The sequence below is a fragment of the Ctenopharyngodon idella genome, chromosome 20 (assembly GCF_019924925.1).
Source record: "Ctenopharyngodon idella isolate HZGC_01 chromosome 20, HZGC01, whole genome shotgun sequence".
NCBI lineage: Eukaryota > Metazoa > Chordata > Actinopteri > Cypriniformes > Xenocyprididae > Ctenopharyngodon > Ctenopharyngodon idella.
The window spans coordinates 8,194,492-8,214,543 of NC_067239.1; the positions used below are offsets into that span (position 1 = coordinate 8,194,492).

General features: G+C 36.1%; 1 protein-coding gene and 1 long non-coding RNA gene across 2 annotated transcripts; both read left to right on the forward strand.

Annotated features, from left to right (window-relative positions):
* The first annotated feature begins 855 nt into the window (after positions 1–855).
* On the forward strand, positions 856–13,719 carry rhag (Rh associated glycoprotein). The gene is made up of 10 exons (XM_051875480.1): positions 856–1,133; positions 7,095–7,278; positions 7,506–7,656; positions 10,109–10,256; positions 11,091–11,257; positions 11,350–11,487; positions 11,575–11,696; positions 11,791–11,864; positions 12,118–12,191; positions 12,301–13,719. The coding sequence occupies exons 1-10, from the start codon at positions 956–958 to the stop codon at positions 12,373–12,375; spliced, it is 1,311 nt and encodes a 436-aa protein (XP_051731440.1). The 5' UTR covers positions 856–955; the 3' UTR covers positions 12,376–13,719.
* Positions 13,720–16,514: 2,795 nt separating this feature from the next.
* On the forward strand, positions 16,515–19,470 carry LOC127502597 (uncharacterized). The gene is made up of 7 exons (XR_007926887.1): positions 16,515–16,733; positions 17,056–17,125; positions 17,203–17,355; positions 17,537–17,595; positions 17,977–18,066; positions 18,229–18,321; positions 18,728–19,470. It is a non-coding gene; the product is annotated as an uncharacterized LOC127502597 (long non-coding RNA).
* The last annotated feature ends 582 nt before the right edge of the window (positions 19,471–20,052 follow it).

A 20,052-nucleotide genomic window follows, 5' to 3' on the forward strand; every position in this document is an offset into this window, starting at 1 on the left:
ATAAGTTAAATTCGCAACTTTGGATGGAAACATAGCTAGGGTTCTGTTTAGTTTGTCTTTTCATTCATGTGTCTAGAGATATGTTTACACGACAACGATGTACCAAATCGGAAAAGTTTTTCCTTTGCATTTTTCGTGTACAGGCGACAACAATGTCAAAGCAATCCCCGTTCACAAAGATCCCTGAAAATGATTAAAAACCCTGTATTAATCATGCCAGGCCAACAGTTGGCGATGTCACTTTGTAAAGAAACACTACTCGCCTATAGACTGAGCACGTAAAATGCATGCGCATGATGTCACATTTTTCAAAAAATTGCGTTTTGGTAGATTACACAGCGTCAATAATGGTACCGTTTTCAAAAAATTGCGTTTTCAGGCCCCCAAAAACGCCATTGTCGTGTAAATGAACAGCCAAAACGCATAAAAAGGTTTCCGTTTTTATTTGAAAACTGTTGTAAATGGCCCCTCACAACATATGTGACAGCAAAAATGTAAATAATAAAATAACAATAAATTCATAATTTTAACTCATCATTATTTTTTAAAGGGTACACCCATGAAGCATTTAAAATTAAAATGTGTAACCAGACATGTGGTAAAACATCAAATTACCATGTAACCAAACAATAATTAAAGTGTTGTAAATCTTGTATAGTTCCCATATAACAGCCATGTATGCTTATTTATGTTTTGAGCATTTACAACACTGTTCTTAATTTACATAAGCAGGAGGAGAGAGGAAACCCATCCCCACAAGTACAGTGCAACAGGCGGTGTGACCGTCCCCACCTTAATTGTCTCTCTTTTCATTGGTCTTCCTAAAACCTGCAGCCATTTCAAAACCACATGCCACTTTCTGAACTCCCCCCACAAGCCACAGACAGCGTGGAGAGTGAGAGAGGCCAAAACAAGAGGGAGAATCACCCAACAGAGGCAGAGAAGGTGTTAAAGCATGCCAGCGTACGCCACCAACATGAGGCTCAAGTTCCCTATTTTGGCCTTGATACTGGAAGCCGTGACCATTGTCCTGTATGCTCTCTTTGTGGTTTATGACACCGGTGATGCTCATGATGGGAGTCATCATGCAGAAAATAAAACTCATTCAGGTGGTCCAATGGCCCTCTATCCCAGTAAGTATTTGTTAGATTTATGTATATATGTGTATATGTGTGTGCATATATCAGATCTAAATTGATTGGTTTTCAAGTCTAAAATTTTATTAGAATGTTATTTTATCGACTCAACCAGAATACATTAGGTTACTCCAGCAATTGCTTTTTGTAAGGGTCAGATCAGGAAAATATAGTTGGAAATTGGAAGTGATTGGTGCAGAAATGTTGTTAACTTGACAGTCATTGCCTGACCAAAGGCATAATAAAAGTTGAATAAAACTTTGCTGGATGATTTGGTGTTGCTCCTCTTGCAAATGAATTTATTGTCTTTGAAGCTGTCAACTTTGCTATTGAGTTTCATGGCTCTACTCACTCATCAGTGTTCACTGACTGAAGGGTTTATTTCAGCGAAAGCTTTGGCGGCAATATTTCACTAATGTTCATTCAGCACGCAAGTCCCTAAAAATACTCCCTCTGGAGAAGAGTCAATGCCATGGGCTCCTGCATTCTCAGGAGAAAGACAAAGAGGAGAGGAAGATAAAGTTCAGCTTTAATCTTTTATCCGTGTCCTTAATCAAGATTTTCTATTGGTTCTGATTCAGGAGCCAGATCTTAACTGGTGACTCAATAGAGTACAAAATTATTTAATGTACAAAACAAGCATTTGTTAATATTACTAAGAACATTGTCTGTTTAACTACATATAAAATTAATAACAAGACATGCTGTAGGCTGAATAGGAAAATTGACCAGTTTGGATCTAATTGCATTGAACTTTGATGGTTTCATGCTCTTGATATTTGCACATTGGAAACTAATAGCTTTGTTGATGGTTTTCAATGTTGAAGGCATGTCAATGATTGCATTATACAAAATGACAAATACATTTGAGCCAAAAAACTGTAGAGTTTGTGTCTATAACACAGTCTGGGTCATATTGTATACCTTGCAGAGTTTTGTTAATGGTTTTCAGTGTTAAGGGCATATTCATGATGGCATTTGTGTAGATTTTACGCAATGACAGATGAATTTGAAACAAAATACTGTTGAGTTTGAGTGGACATACATAATTTAATATGAACAACTATAGATATGGGAAACATTCTCCCCTGGCCTCAAAAAAAGTTGATAAGCCTGTTTATTTTGGGTCGTGACCCACCAGCTGAGAACCACTGCTCAAGAGAATTTGTTCCATTATAAAATTAATTGTTAACACTTTACAATAAGGTTCATTAGTTAACATTAGTTAACAGGAACTAATAATAAAGTGTACTTCTACAGCATTTATTAATCTTTGTTCATGTTAATTTCAACATTTACTAAAACATTATTAAAATCAAGAGTTGTATTTATTAACATTAGTTAATGCACTGTGAACTAACAAACAAACAATAATCTGCTGTATTTTTATTAACTAACATTAATAAAGATTAACAAATACCGTAACAAATGTATTGCTCATGGTTAGTTCATGTTACTTAATACATTAACTAATGTTAACAAGTGTTATAATTAATTATTCCTTTAGTGCATGTGGATAGACTACATTTCCTTATAGATGTTTCAAACTTCAGTTTGCATTCCTTTCATTTTCTCTGCATGCTTTGCTCATCTGCAGAGATGACATGCATTGGCTGTAAAATACCCTTATTTCCTTTTATCTTCAAATTGCACTCGTGGTTGCTTGCATGGACACAGTTTGGACTGAAACCAGCTCAGGGGTGTGGAGAGTATGAACATGCAAGATTAGTCTCAATGGCACATGTGTCCTCATAGTTTCCATGAGGACCCTTCAAAATATGTAACCTGAATACTTTTCTTGAAGTTACAAGTACATTGAACTTTAATGTTAATGTCATGTGTTGCATTTGTTTAGGGCTTGACAAAAACAGTCATCTGTTTGTTAATTACAGTTGTAGTTTGTTGTTCTTTGTGGTTGTCACAATCCCTCACAGAGACACTACTATTCCAGCTCCCTTTATCCTATAAACAACAATCTTCTCCAAGAAACAAGTTTAATTGTGCAGTTAAAATGTCCAGATTCAACAAAATATATTTACCCTTAATAATAACTCTTCTGCCTTTGAGTTGTAAGAGGTGTGTTCAGAGACTGTAATGAGTCTGCAATTTTGAATTGAATAGATATATATACTGAATAGATAAAAACATTACAATATGTCTTATTTTTGTGGTCTTTTATGTAGCTGACAATAAAGTTCCTTTTTGTACTGTATTGAAATCATTTTAGCTTGTTAGTTGTCAAAGTATACAAATTCTTTGGTAACACTTTATTTTACAGTGCCGTAGTTACATGTTACTACATGTACTTACTATAGTAATAACAGTGAATTATGTATAATTACAAGTAACTAACCTTAAACCAAACCCTAACCGTAACTCTATAGTAAGTACATGTAGTTAATTAATAGTACTCAGTACTTATTTGAGTAATTACGTTACTACGGCACTGTAAAATAAAGTGTAACCAATTCTTTTTCACCCAATTAACCCAATGACCTTTAAAAACAATTAGAAGAAGACATGAAAATGAAAGAAAAACAAAAAGTATTTGTGTTTATAGACTGGGAAAACTAAGGTCATCTGTCACTTTTGTACATGCATGCAAAGCATTCCAAAAAAAAAAAAAAAGAATGAGAAAAGCTTCAAAGAAAAGAAAATAAAGGGCACTTTAGAGAAAACAGACATAGCTAAGTTATGTCACCGCGCTCTAAATTAGCGCTGACAGAATGTAATTAAGTCATTGAACATTCGCAGAGAGAGGAAATTTTCCACCCATTAGGAAAATGGGTCCTTTGAGATATTATCCGCAAATCTGTTGCATGTGGGAAGTATGAAAACTTTCACTGGGAAAATGGTTCTGTTTGTTGTAAGAGCCAACTGTTGGGAAAAAAATGGATTGTGCACCTTTACTCAGCCGGCAAGATTATCTGAATTCCACTATGATGCTCTTCCAAAGTTTGCATACATGTAATAGCCAGTGAAAAGTCCTTTAGCCAGCTCCATCAACAGAAAGATCAGAGGAAAAGTCGGGTTGTACTACAGCTGATAAGGGTAGATAATCTCTGTTTCAGCTGTGTCAGAGGCCCTCTTAAATATTTTGGGGGGGTTTTCAGCTGGACAGCATTTTATTGCTCAACAAACATCAAAGACTAGTGACAATAAAGTGAACGATTTGTTGAAGACAGAGTAAATAACACAACTGTGGTACCACAGCTGGACTGGACTGTAAGAAGGATGCGAAGGGTTGTGATGATATAACAAAACTAGATCCTATCAAATTTGGGGGGGATCCTTCATTGAGATGTTTTCAGTGAAACTTCAAAGAATGACCACTGAGAATTGAGTTCATGCAGTAATAGATCACATTCTCTTGTTTGTTTGTTTTTAGATGGCTTGCGTAGATAAGACTGAACTTTGCTGGTTTTTAATCATCGCATATTTATCTGAAGTTTTCCTGTTTAGTCTGTTTTTTTACTGTATCATCATATAGTTCTTTATTCGGTCTGCCGCCAGCATGGAGTATGTTATAAAATGAGGATATGATCGTTTATAAAGACAGTAAGCAATAAAAATATACAGCAAGCTATAAAAATATGCAGCTAGCAAATAAAATAGAGTTCTGTTTGAGTTCTGATCAAAGTGCCTCAACACTAAGCTTAGTTGGTAGTACTTACAGAGGTCATCGGCTATCTTGATGAGTCTAGCAGATGTCAGACCATGAGCACTATGATTGATGACTATTTGGGTTTGTCCACCGGCAAGTTTAGATTTTGTGTGGATTATTAAATGGGTGGAGGGGTTCAGAGGCATTCCAAGGAAGCCTGAAGTAATGTTCGCCTATTCAAAGTCTAGTGCCGCACCTTGAAGGTTCATGCTTCGTAGTTCCACTTGTCTCTCTTGGGACTGACAGTGAGACCCTTTTAAACTTCCTGACAATCATTAATGTGTCTGATTATTATCAGCAGGCACAATGATATAGTTTGTATTGTGTAGTCTAAAAAACAGGCCTTGCTGATGAATCAGGTGTTCTGGATGTTGACTGTACAGCTTCCTGAGTTGGAAAGTTCAGAACTCATTTCCCTTTCTGCAGGAGAGATGGGCAAAGGCCAGCAGTGTTGATGCTGCTATGTGTTAAGACAATCAGTGTGTACATTCCAGTATTGTGATTTCTTACCATTTTTTATACACGTTTGTGTATCTTTTTACTCTTAGCATTTCCCTGCTCTGCAATCAGTTTGCTGCTAATGAATTAACTAATTACATCATCCACATCTCAACAGGAAAACAACCTGGATGGATGGCCAGTCCACCACAGAAGGGGAAAGTATTTCAATTCGAAATGCAGCAATATAATATACATCATAGCAATTCAGTTATCAACTGAATATTGCCATGTAGATGTCTTCAGGCCAGGACTATTATCAAACATGTGAAGTTCGGAGCGGATAGGACATTGTATGCCTGAGTTACAACAACTTCCTGTTTCATGGCAAAACATCGAACTTTGTCAGGCCACCACGGACACGCCCTTCAGTGAAAACTCTAGGTCTTCACAATTTAACATCGCAAAGGCCTTTAGATTAGACTGACCAAACATGATGTTGATCTGATTAAAGCTCTAGGAGGAGTTCGTTAAAGTACGTCTGGAAATAGCAAAAACTGCAAAAATTTTGCAGAGAAAATTCAAAATATCTCACTTCCTGTTGTGTTTACAGATTTTGCACCCAGGGACTTTTTTTGTAGGTATTGGGCTGTTACATCTGTCTACTGAATTTCATACTTGTACATGAAACGTAGCGCGAAGGGCACTTATTTGAAATTTTGTAGGTGGCGCTATCGAGCCATTTTGCCACACCTAATTCTGAAACCCATATCAGACGTAAATTTTCAGCACTTCTGACATGTTCATAGCATGTTTAGGCCCTCAAAAATGCGATTCATTTCAGAGAAGAAGAATTGACTGAGCAATTACAATAGGGTCCTCACACCATCGGTGCTCCGGCCCTAATGAATCCAATCCAGTTTCAGATTCTAAATATTTGTTTATATGTACCCTTAACTTTGCAATCTAAGTCACATATTCATTTACATGTGGGATATGTATTCTGAACAAAGCTGCGTATGTGCAGAGCCCAGTCACCGTGTTCTGCAACATAGAAAGATACTTCGAAAACGACTTATGGCTTGTCGTGTTGCAGCCAGTTAGGGCACTGAAAAGACCGGACTGCTTTGAATGTAACTAATCTTGGAATAAGTATATTTTAACACTCATTAGAGTCATGTGAAGTGAATAAAATTACACACGCCAACAGGGTCACTAAGGGCACCTTTTTAACCTGTCATTCATAGACTAATAGAAGAGCACACAAGACCTTTGTACCATGACATGGTTGTGATTGATGAACATGAGCATTGCAAATTTGCAAGGTTTACTCTAAAACAGGCTTTTTTTTATGCTGAGCAGAATTGTGTTGCTCTGTAAAGACTCTTGAAGTGCAATTATTCATCAAGATTCAAGAATAACTTTACTGCTAAATATATTATGCATTCTCTGTAAAGAGCCTTGCGCTTTAGAAACAGGCCAACTTGAAAAGAAAATTCTGTAATTTGTCACTTACGCGCACTCATGTTGAGTTTATTTTATTTTACTTTTTGGAACACAAATCTTCATGCAGTTCTGTCAAGCTAAAGGACAAATATAGCAAAAGTATCATACTTTTTTTTTTCATATGATCTGTATGCTAGATTTCCTAAGTCATAAAATAGCTTTGTGTGATGAACAGACAGAAATTTAAGTTGTAAACATAACATAAACATAATGTATCAGTGCTCCCTTTCATTGCTGACCTGTTCAAACTACAGTTGGAGTAAATGTTGTTATAGAATGCTGTGAATAATTTCAGGCTTTAGATGTGGAGAAACAGCCGTTTCTCATCAACCTTTTATGCATGTGTCCAGTGTTTCAGGATGTACATGTGATGATCTTCATTGGCTTTGGTTTCTTGATGACCTTCCTAAAGAGATATGGATTTAGCAGTGTGGGCATCAACCTGTTGCTGGCTGCCTTTGGCTTGCAGTGGGGTCTTCTCCTCCAGAACATGTGGCATATGCATGATGGAAAAATAAAAGTCAAAATTGAGAGGTAAACTTAACCTTTTGGTGACAGTGGGATCTTGGGTGATTGACTTAATATAGCTGATCATTATTTCATTATCTAACAAAATAGTTAAATACTAGATGTTCAGTTACATTTAACTCAATTAAACTTTAATTTTAATTAATGTAAAAAAAAAAAAAAAAAAAAAGATATCTGACTACATATGCCCATGAGTAAAACTCTGCATCTGTCCCACAATTCCTTCTCTGCAGCATGATTAATGCTGACTTCAGTACAGCAACGGTTCTGATCTCGTTTGGAGCGGTATTGGGGAAAACCAGCCCTGTCCAGCTTCTTATCATGACCTTGTTGGAGATCACCGTCTTCTGCATCAATGAGCATTTGGTTGTGGGACTTCTTAAGGTTTGTAAAGGCTCATACGTTCATTTACTTAATTAATCATTTTAGTATTCTGGTAGGATCAATGCAAAGCCTCTTTCATTCTTGTTTGGCCACTAACTTGATTTGAACCAGATCAAGGGCTTAGACAAGGGTTTGGAGGGGGGGGTAATCACACAAAGTTTCTTCCAATCTCATGTTAATCTTGAGTACCTATAGAGTAGTAGTGCATCCTTCATATCTCCGAAAAGTCTTTAGTTTTATCATATTTATAAAAGATACATACGCTGTACCGAGTCTTTCCTAAAACAGCCGAGCTCCTGAAGGCGTGCCGTATGAGAGGAGCTAAAGAGTGACGAGCACGTGCAGCTTTTGCGTAAAGGACCGTCTGCAAGCTATCAATGGTCAGCTAAACAAATGTATTTAAACACACACAATACACCATCGCATTATCCATGGATAACTTCTGAATCACTATAATGAATATAATGTATAGTGAATGATGAATAATGAATTTATAAATTTACTACGTTTGTGTTGTTTACATTATATGCACTTAGGTGCCTATTGCCAACAAAACAGACATTTGATGCAGTTTTACTCACCACCTGCTCCGACTCATGACCAGGATCATTACCGCTGTGACCGCTCCATCTTTCAGTTTCAAACGATCTGTAAATCCAGTGTAGAACTGGGCCTTGTTTATAAAACCATTAGCGCCGATCCTGAGGGCTCGAGCAGCCATGGAAAAACACAGGATATTCTCCATTCATTTTAACCAATAAAAAAGTGATTGCAACTATCAGACACAACTTTATCCTTATTTTGATAGTTAATTTAAGGTGGTTTCTATGGTTATTTTAATGACAAATATCGAGAGCGCATCAATGTAATGCGTGAGGACAAATCTCTCAGCTCAACATAATGCTGGGTTCTTTGGGAAGCAAGGTTATCTTTCCCTCACAACCAAAAACACACTTCTTTGGTGACATTATTGATTTCGTCTAAAAACAAAGTGACAAATCTTTCTCGAACAAGTCCTGTGCAGGGCTGCCGAGGACTTCCGTAAAGCCGAACGAAACACGTTGGTGGGCGTGCTCTTGCTCTCTCGCTCTGGTTGATGTGTGCGCGCGCGCTCTTCCGGGAGAAGTGCCCGTACAAGGAATTCCCGCCCATTATTAAATAATAAAAGGCCATACTCGAGAAAAAAAAAGTGCAAAGTTTTTGAGGAATCGGAAGAGTATTTTTGGCACAGAAATACTGCGTCATACGTCCAACTCGTGTTTTGAAACTTTGGCCATGTTTAGCATGAGAATCCAACTCTTTAACAGTGTAAATAAGTCAGAATGCATGAAATAGCATTAGACACCCCACCCCACCCCACCTTTAAGCATTATAAATAATTTTAGTACTACTTTTAATTTGGTTGAGTTTCCTTAATATTGTTAGCAGAGCCTCATGAAAGGTTCATGCTGCCTGAGTTCCTGCAAAGTGATTTTATTATAAAAGGAAGGTGGGTCAAAGATGAAGGAAAAAGGCTATTTTCTATCTCCTTCCTAAAGCTGGCAGGATAAACCTGATGAACACACCCTGTGTTCCAATAACAACTAAAACACACAGTTTCATAAACACCCTTTTAGTCTTGAAGAACACATAGTGCCTGGATTACCTGGGAATAAAGGAATCCAATGGGATATATATATATCCCATTATGGGATATATATATATATATATATATATATATATATATATATATATATATATATATATATATCTCAATTTGCCGGCTTTAGCTAGCTTGTAGTCTCAATATGTATATATATATATATATATATATATATATATATATATATATATAGCTCAAATTGAGTAAAGAGCGTCTATTTCTATAAAAGTACGAAGATGTATCGTACAGCTCCGGGTATCCACATACAGCAACGATGATTTTGTCCTTTATTGTTGTTTCGGATTTCTGCCTCCGCTCACTACGTTGTAATCATGTCACTACTAGAACAAGCTCCTGACTGGTTAACGCGACGCAAATATTCGAAATAAGTTCAGATTTTTCAACTTGCGCGATTCGCCCGAAACGCTCAATTCGCACCGCAGCATTTGCGCGAATCGCGCCGCAAGATCTATCGCATCTTTGCATTGACTTAACATGTAAAAATCGTTCCATTTAGGTTTAAGAGAGCCAGGTCCCTGCTCAAGTGTAAAGGGAGGTCACTAAATACTTGCCACTTTAACCTATAGAAGCCATTTTTTTTCTGGGTTTTTTTTTTTTTCTTTTTTTAAATACTGCATACAAATTTCCTGTGTTTTCTGGTTATATCCTAATAAAGAGACTTTGAAATAATTATATATGGTCATTATACCATTGCTAAAACAACATCTAATGGTGGCCTAAGACTTTTGCACAGTACTGTATATCAGATTTATCTTAACTGAGCACTGATCTCATCTAATTTCTTAACAGGTTTCTGATGTTGGTGCCTCCATGACCATCCATGCTTTTGGGGCTTACTTTGGATTAGCTGTGGCTCGTGTTCTTTATCGCCCTGGTCTTCGGAATGGCCATGAGAATAATGGATCAGTCTATCACTCAGACTTGTTTGCAATGATCGGTATGTGTAGAGCCAGCTATAAAACAACTTTATATATATATATATATATATATATAATACCTTACATTTATATAGCGCTTTTCTGGCTACTCAAAGCGCTTTATATGTGGAAGGGGGAATCTCCTCAACCACCACCAATGTGCAGCATCCACCTGGATGATGCGACGGCAGCCATATTGCGCCAGAAAAGCTGAACATGAATGAACTGAACATGAATGAAAATGAAAATGAGGTTGTGAGGGATAGACTGTCTGTTTAGAGTGCTGTACCATGTACATTGGTGTTGTTGTCTCAGGAGACAAAATATTAAAAAAATATGTCTGTACAAAATTCAGTAGACAGAACAACTAGAAAATATCGGTGGTGGCATTTATATTGAACAGACTATACTTCTGTAGCTCAAAACATACAGTATTTGTGTCAAATCAAATAATTAAAGTGCAGGACAGTCTTTCGATGAAATTTCATATTTGAAATCACCAATGAAATCTGACAACAACTGTCTCATAAATTTTGTTTCTAAATGCTCGAATCATGACAAAAAAAAAAAAAGTATTTTTCAGGCTAGATCAAGCTAATGCGCATGCGCAGTCCTAAATGCGCGTCTCGTGTCTCATTTCGGAGGTGCGCGTCTGACTGTTTCTATAGGAACTGGAGCTTTTAATGGCCGCTGCAGTGTCGCAATGACTTTTGGCTCTTATTTAGAAGGCGGGACTTATTCCGCCATACTGTGCGTTGCAATTTCTCCCATTCAAAAAGATACGAGTGAGCCTTCAATGTAATTCATCAAGCAATGGTTACACATTCACCATTCCACTCTTTCTGTGTCTGTAGGCACAGTCTACCTGTGGATGTTTTGGCCCAGCTTTAATTCTGCTATTGCTGAAACTGGGGATGCTCAGCTAAGAGCTGTTATCAACACATATTTCTCTCTGGCTGCTTGTGCTCTCGCTGCCTATGCTACCTCCAGTCTGGTGGAGAAGAAGGGGAAACTTGACATGGTGGGTCATACCAGTCTCTTGTTATTTTACCAGATCTCACATTTAGCAGCCCATGAGCCTTATGACTTAGCCTGTTGTATTTTGTTGCATAGGTTCACATCCAGAATGCCACACTGGCTGGAGGAGTTGCCGTTGGTACCTGCGCCGACATGGACATCCAACCATTCGGAGCAATGCTGATCGGAATCACTGCAGGCATTATCTCCACTGTTGGCTTTAAGTTCCTCACTGTATGATTTTCTTTTACATCCCAGACTCTCTAATAGCCTATATCATAAATCATTCGCATATTAATCCATCTTTTTTTGTCTTCTCAGCCCATACTCGACTCCAAACTCGGAATCCAAGACACCTGTGGCGTGCATAACCTTCACGGCATGCCGGGCATCCTAGGGGGTCTTGCTGGCATTGTGGCGGCAGCCCTGAATAAGAAAGAAAAGTAGCTGCCAGCTCTTTAAATTTTGTTTTTGGATTTTTGTTATTATCAGTATGGCAACAAATGGGTTTAATATCTATGTTTTTGTTTATCCCAGGACTACAGCAGCTTATCAGGCAGCGGGTTTGGCATCTTCTCTGGGGTTTGCTTTGGTGGGTGGGTTGATCACAGGTAGGTACTAATAAAAGCACCATAAAATCTGCAAGACATTGTATTTATGTATTTATTTTTATTCAGATGTAATTAATTTTATTCAGATCAAAACCAACATGAATTCAAAGAGTACATTTCTAAGAACTTGGCATATGCATTTTTGGACACACTTATTTGTCAATGAGCCACTGAACATTACCTTATTACATTACAAAAAAAAAAAACCCTATAATAAAACACAAAGTAAAACATTTTTTATTACCTCCTGCAGGTCTGATTATGAAGATTCCATTTTGGGGACAGCCACCTGACCAAAACTGCTTCGATGACTCAATCTTCTGGGAGGTACGTTAAAACAAAAGAGTGATAATACACTGTCACAACTTTTTTTTACGTTCATGATAATGCCTTATAGCTTATATGTTTGGTAATTGTGGATGCTTTTGATATGCAGTTACCTGAGGAAGAGGAAGAAACCGAAGAGCGTTTGGCTCATGGCGATTATTCCCCGAACAAAGCAGAGGCTTAAAGCTCTGCTTCAAACCAACTTCACAAAACATGAGACCCGGTCCAATAAGCACCTCAGGAGCTTTCCAACCATCAGCATCTATACCTCCTACTAAAATCTTTAACAGAAAACTCACCATAAGCTTGAAGAGATGTCATGTATTCTTTTGTGAGGGGCCTTTTCTAAATTCATGTAGCTAAAATTTAAAAACATGCAATTCATATTATTACACTGATAATGGTCTCTAAAACCTTCTAAGAGTAGGCATTATATAATGAAATGTAATATGGTTAAAAGTATATTACCAAAAAGTTACTGAGTTAACTCTAAGTACGGGTCAGTTATTATTGTCATCTGCTGAACTGCACTTAGCAGACACTGACTGACTAGTTACTCACTGTAACATGCCAAAAAATCTGAGCCAATGTGAGTCTTCCTTAAGTGCCTTTTATCAAAGTAGTTCATTTTGCTCTGAATAAGCTTTTTTTTTTTTTTTTTTAATTTCTACAGACCCAATTGTTATCATCACTAGATTTGTATTTTGACCAATGCTTTCATTTTTTTTACAATCATGCCAATCATCCAAAGAGAGATCCTTTAACTTTCTTTTAACAATTATAATTGCTTATTATTGTGATCAGTAACAACCCTTTATGCAATGATATAAGAAGTATTTAAAACTATTGTATCCTGAAAAACTAACAAATATATTGTTGACTTTTATATTTTCCACATAATTTCTAATCATTTAATATGAACTCAGGCAAACAGTGGCCCCAAAAAGTATTTAAAAACTCACAGAAAATAGTCCCTTTTAAAATTTTATATAAAACATCATAAAATATTTTTTTTTAAAAAAGCGGCATGTATTGAAGAAAGTATCCAAAGGACTAAACTAACACTCGGACCAACTGATTAAAATGAATGGCATAAATGACTAAGAAATGTGAAGTTAATTCTAAAGGGAAAAGTTCTAGCATCATTTGTCTGCAGTGTAGTGTCCAAATACATTTTGGGGCCACTGTACATTATATCTTTGAAATTTCATCTTTTTGTCAGGATTATTGTAAAACTATGATGTCATCCAAGACCATTAAAAAAGCTCTTTTATGTTGCTTGAACTTTCAGCTAGTAGTACAAATAAGCAGACGTGATCGGATAGTCACTGCTTGCACTTGGTAAGACTTCCAAATGCCATGTTTTTAATGATAAAGAGGATATGGAAAAAACTCTATGCAAGCTGACTTACTGATTCAATTTTTGTCTTTGAATGTATGTGTTCGCACATGCCTCACTACCAAACCTCATCATTTAATTGTATTTGAAAAAGTGAATGTATTAAACTTTTACTGTCATTTATAAAAACAGCATATCTGAATTCATTTTTGTTATTAAATATTTAAGGCTACTAATGTGTGACGTGAGTAACAGAGATTTTACATTTTCACTGCATTTTTTAGTTGACATTTTAGGATGACATATTTTTGTAGGCCAAAACCTTTTTGTTGAGAGAACCAGGGTGAGGCTAACTTCATGGTTGGCGTACCAAAATACTTAATCAACAGCACTCAACATCCAAAAAAGATAGATCCTTCAACTTTCTTGCAACAATTATTATTGCTTATTTTTGTGATCAGTAACAACCCTTTATTAAGTGATATATTAAGTATTTAAAACTATAGTATTCTGAAAAAATAAAAATAAAAATATTTGAAAGCTAACAAATTGCAATAAGATAGTGAGGGAGGGAAAGTCAACAATTTAGTTTAATTTAGTCGTGGGCGTCCCCTGTAGGAAAGGATGTGTATTACAGAGAAAATATACCCACCTGTATTATATTTATGCATTTTTCAATTGTATATGCCTATTAAAAACAATGAAATATTAATAACTTTAATAATCTATAAATAAAGGGTACAGTTGATTTAGATATAAGCAAAGAAAAAAGCTGTTTGACTATTGAGTAACAGACAGATTATAGAGAGTTTCTGTTGTCAAGCTTGTGTGGCAAAATGCTTTTTTAAGAATAACAAGATACATTACAACATGTGCAGCACACACCAGGGGCAAGGGAAGCAGTGCCTCCTCAAAAAAACTGGATGAGAAAATGATTGATATTACAAAAAAAACAAAAAAAAAAACAACGCAAATGTTACAAAATTTGACATTAAAAAGTGTAAAAGTCACTCGTTTTTCTAAAGAAACACTGTCAAACAGTGTCCGTGTCTCTGTGCCTCCCTTCAGCTCATAGAAACAAAGCAGAGCCCCCTAAGCGTGCGGTGGGTTTAGTGGGGGGTAATTGAGAATGAATGGGGGAAAGTCACGTGAGAGGAGGCAGCGCCTCCATCGCGCTATGATTGGATATGATCGGTTATGATTGGACATGATTGGTTCATGCGATAAATCCCGCCTCTTGTTTTCATGCGCATTCTCGTCGAATCGGCCTGAATGAAGACAGTGATGGCGTCAATGGGAAGACTAATTAAAAAGTAAGTAAACAACTGTCACTTAGATATCACAACTTTATTTCATGTCAAAATCAAACTCGAAATGGCCTGAAAACATGATGACTGTGGGGGTTTTTAGTGAGCAATCAGCGTGGTGAAATTAAAGGTACATCTTTGTGTCTGTGAGTGAGTGACCAGTGTGTACAAGCTTGATGACTGCTGAAAATAAATTGACTTTTAAAAAGAAAAGCTGAATATTAGTTTATAAATAATATATATTGTTTAAACTGTTACTGCCTTTAGTTATTATTTTGGAATAAATGTAAAAATGCGTAAAAACACTAACTTGATTAAATTTATACTTGGTTTTAATAAATAGAACATTACATAGTGTAAAAATACAAAATAGAATTGTATTTGGTCTGTCTTTTTATGTAATGTTAACTTAACCAGGAAAATTGTGTAACAGGGACATAAATGAGGACGTTGCCTCATTTTAAAACACCACCACACACCACTGGCACAGAAGAAACTGTCTTGTAACATTTCAATAAAACATATGTAAAAATTGGTAGCATCTTGTCTGGCAGTACCGATACCACCATGCACGTGTTCTCCATTATGCCAAAAACATAGGGCGCATGACGGCCCAAAAAGCCGAATCCTCCATTAAACCGCTGCTGTGTTCGAAATCGCCCCCTATACCCTCATTCACTATTCCCTACATTACTCCACTAATATAGTCCACTTGAAGGAGTGAATGAAACGAGTGAGTGAATTCGGACACTGGGTGCACCGGAAGGGCTGCCGATTTCGCATAGTTTGTGCTGTTGTTTAATAATCTTTTGAAATGTAGCAAACTGGCAGCTCCAGTAGTAATGAATATTTATGTTAAACTAGCATGTTCAAACCTTTTAAACGATTTAATGATCAATTAAAAAGGAATTTATACCTGTATGATAATGCTGGACCAGCGCGGTTTGGAAAATGAATGGATGATTGATTCAGCTGCGGGCGCCATCTCCTGGCGAGACGCGGGAATTCATTCAGCGCGCTATTCTCACAGTGCATTATGGGTATTATCTAGCCGTTGAGCGTGCATCGGTTGTACACTCGTTATTGCGGTGCATTGTGGGATTGAATTAGTGCACTCAATATCGTCCACCACTACAAATGGCTGTCCCCTCAAATAGTGCCCTATTTAAGTGTATAGGGGGCGATTTCGGACACAGCCCGCGTTTGAACGTCAGGATGTGTTTTGCCTCTTAAAAAAGTTTTGTAAACTAATTATATATATATATATATAATATATATATATATATATATATATATATATATATATATATATATATATATATAATATATATAGTTATTTTAATGAATTTATTATATTCTCTATATGCTAGGGCAATATATACATGTTGTTTGTTATATTGTCATTTAATGATCAATAATGCCTGTAATTGGCCCAGCCTCACCAGCGCTTAGAAAAGTAACAGTTATCACTTGATAACGTCGTCTTCGTGCCGCTTGAAAAACTGGAAAAAAAGACTGGATTTTTTTTTTTTTTTTTTTTTTTTGAATAAATGAATGAATGAATAATGATAGAGAGAAACTTTATTAGCAAATGAATTGTATATACACCGTACAACGATAAGTGGTTTAATGTTATCCTCGTGTGGGTCACGCGCCTGCGCCGAAAAGCAGTACCCGGATAATTTAGTTTGTATGACGTAAAATAAGATGGCCGCGCAGTGGTGTTTATCTTATTGATGTTCACGTACTGATCATAGAAATGAAAAAGAGGCATTTATATTCACCGTAGTTTATTTTAAGCACGGATTATATTCATATCGTGCTATTCTTCTGATTTTTCTGATTTTTGTTGAGGGCGGAAAGACCGCATTTTGAGGATAGTTTAACATAAACATGGTAAACTGTTGAACTGCTTACATTAAAATCTACAGTCTCGTTTAACCTTCAGATAAAGCTGTAATTCTCTGGTTTAGGTTTACAAACGGTTGTTTCTAAGCTTTTTATATAGATAAAGTGTAAATGGTTTGTAAAGTAAATGGTTGTAGAATGACTAGTTTCTAGTGTGAACTGAACTTGTGTGAATTCTAGTCAGGACTGCATTCGACAGCATTTCTGAGCATCATATAGTCTGAGTCTGCGATTCACAGTCCATGTTTTGAACATTTGAAATTATCTGAATTTTCAGTTTTATTATTGTGTTTTATTTGTTCCTTTTCAGTCTACCAAAGTGGACAGTATGGAGAGAAGTGAGTCAAGTGCAAAAAACAGAAGAAGGTCTCACAGCAGTGGTGAGTTTCTCTAGATAAGGAAACATTTTGCAGGAATCATTTTGCTTACAGCTACAGTGTTTTAAATGTATTAACAGGAAGAGAGAACCGGAAGCGGGCAAGGAGCCGAAGCAGATCATCCTCATCATCTTCCAGTTCTTCATCTTCCTCCTCGTCCTCATCATCCTCTTCTTCACGTTCTTCATCCAGCAGTTCATCATCACATAGTAACTCCAGCTCCAGTAACTCAGGTAAGTTAAATTCAAAATGCTATATTAAATGTTGTATTATTTACTCATTAAAAAAAACAAACAAACAAACAATTAATGTAAGTCTTGCTTTACTCCCAAGTGTATGGTCCATAAGAAGAATTTTTGTAGGTGTAAAACTTCATTAATAGGAAATTGATGTGTTTTGTGCTTCCGCTGCCAGATTCTTGTAAAAAGCAAAGAAAATCTTCAAAGAAAAGGAAAGAGAGACATGGCAAAAAGGTATAGTTGCATCTGTAAATTTGTGTAATTCAGTCAAGAGCAGGTATTAAGGGATAGTTCGCACAAAAGTAAAAATTCTGTCATCATCTATTATCATCTATACATCCTCATTGTTACAAACCTGTATACTGTTATTTTATTCTGTAGGACACAAAAGCAAGCTTTTTATGTCATTTTTATGCAGCTTGACATGCATTGTCAGTTAATGACCAGGGACTGTCAAGCTCCAAAAAAAAAAAAAAAATGGGGGAACTGTTCTTTGGAAAGCTAGTTTATTCCCTCTTTTTAGAAGGAACAGCATGTATGTTCGTTAAGTAAATGTTGTTTTTTATTTATCTGTTGTTATTGTTATTATTATTATTATTATTATTATTATTAAAGAAAGGAAAAAAAGAGAAGATACGCAAGCGAAAGAAGGAAAAGGGACACAAAGGGCAGGACGACAGCTCTGGACCTGTTCAAATTTCAAAGGTATTTTTTTTTAACGTGACTCAACCTCATATGGGCATCATATTTTAGCAATGTGCTTTGCTCTCTTTGATTTCATATTTTTTATTTAATCTAATTTTTTCAGGGTTTTTTTTTTTCTGTAAGTTTTGCAAAGTGATATAACAAATTTTCTACCATCTCCAGTATCTTAAGGAAAAGAAGAAAAGTGGCAAGTACAGCATGATATCAGGGAAAAAGATTAAAATGAAAGTGAAAAAATCAAAGAAGGACAAGCAGGTGAGTTTTTTTGTTGTTGTTATGCAGATTATACATCATGAAAGAAAAACATGATTAAACATTTGATCTTTAAGAGGATCTGTTATGCTTTTTTTAAATGTTTAACTTTCTGCAATGTTGCTCTTTGAACATGAAGAAGGTCTACAAAATTACAAACCACAAAGTCACTGCAAAGGGAGTTAGTCTCTATATCAGTAAGCACTGTTTCTGAACTCCCTGAAAGGCCTCCATTGTAGTCTTGAGTTTTCTTCCGGGAACACGCACATCACAATATTCCTCATTTAAATAATTCCCGCCCAAGGCATATGCAATTAAAACAGTGTTAGAATGTTAATCAAACGGACTATACTCAGGTTAATGGTTGTGCACAGATCTGTCATCCACTTGTTTCTTTTCTTTTAAATAGAGGGACAAAAACAGAGCTGAACTGCTGGAGTTCTTAAACTCCACCTTCTGATTCAGTCCAGACCTGGAACTACAAAACCTTTTTTTTTTTTTTTTGCATTATCACCTGACCACCACTCAGGGAAAGACCATCTTCAACTATTAATGTTGTTGCCTGATGTTATACATTGACAATTCCTTACCATAAATTCTTTATGTAGATAATTGTTGTCCATTTTTTAATTCCAGGCTGTGTCCTGTAGTACTTATGTTTTATGTCTGATTAACTGTACCCTATGAGAACTGTAGCTTGGATGTGACATTGTTACATGTTACTGAAATTGTAAAGAAAATAATTATTCTTGTATTCTCATTTTTAAATGCAAAGCTTAAGTAAATAACTGAATCAGTCAAAAGTCAGAGTTGTAAGGAAATGTTCTGAGAGATGCAGAAAATGTTATGTGATTAATATATGAACAGTTTGGGCTGATTCACCAGGGTGATGAAGGTTGTATATTATGTCTCAAACGGAAGCTTCACCTTTTTTTTTTTAACAATTCAAATATGAAGCAACATTGTAGTGTTGTTGTTCCAATAGTGTTTTTCTTGTTATCCCCTGATAATTGGTGTATGTACTGTGGTGAGCCGAATGCAAAGGCACCACCAGCAGGTAGTTGAGAACAGCTTCTGATCTGCCATTGTGAATCATGTGCATCTGACCATTCTGATGACAATAGGTTATTGTTAAATAAATTGTGTCCTTTATTTTAGTCGCTCAAAAAGGTTTTGATGCCACATACATCATTAGCATTTGTTAGAAATGTGTTAGAGTGGCATGGTTTCCAGTAGTTTTAGATAGCTGGGGAAGTGTATGAAGATACGCTTATTTTCCCCAGGCTTTATTGCCACATGAATTAATATACATTAATCGGCATCCTAGCACTATTTTCCACACACTTCTTTGTTGACAGACAAGCTCTTTATTTCTCCAGACTTTAGGTATATTGTAATATATTAATCAGGACCTTTGCAAAATAGCTAACGATTTTTGTAACGGTATAGTAAATAGTTTATTACATAGTATTTTATCAGTATTGTCATATTAGGGGGATCAATTCCTGAAGATATTTGTGAAAGTTTTGACTTTAGTTCTGCAGACATTCTGTTGACTATAAGTAACATTGCACCTACAAGTTAATTAACTCTGATTAGAGTATTAGTAGACGGTTAGAGTTAGCAGAATAAGTTACTTATAGTCAGTAGAATGTTTGTTGGAGGACCATCAAAATAAAGTGTTACAGTTCCGCTACTGGACAACTTTCATAACAATGCATTTTAAAATCCCAT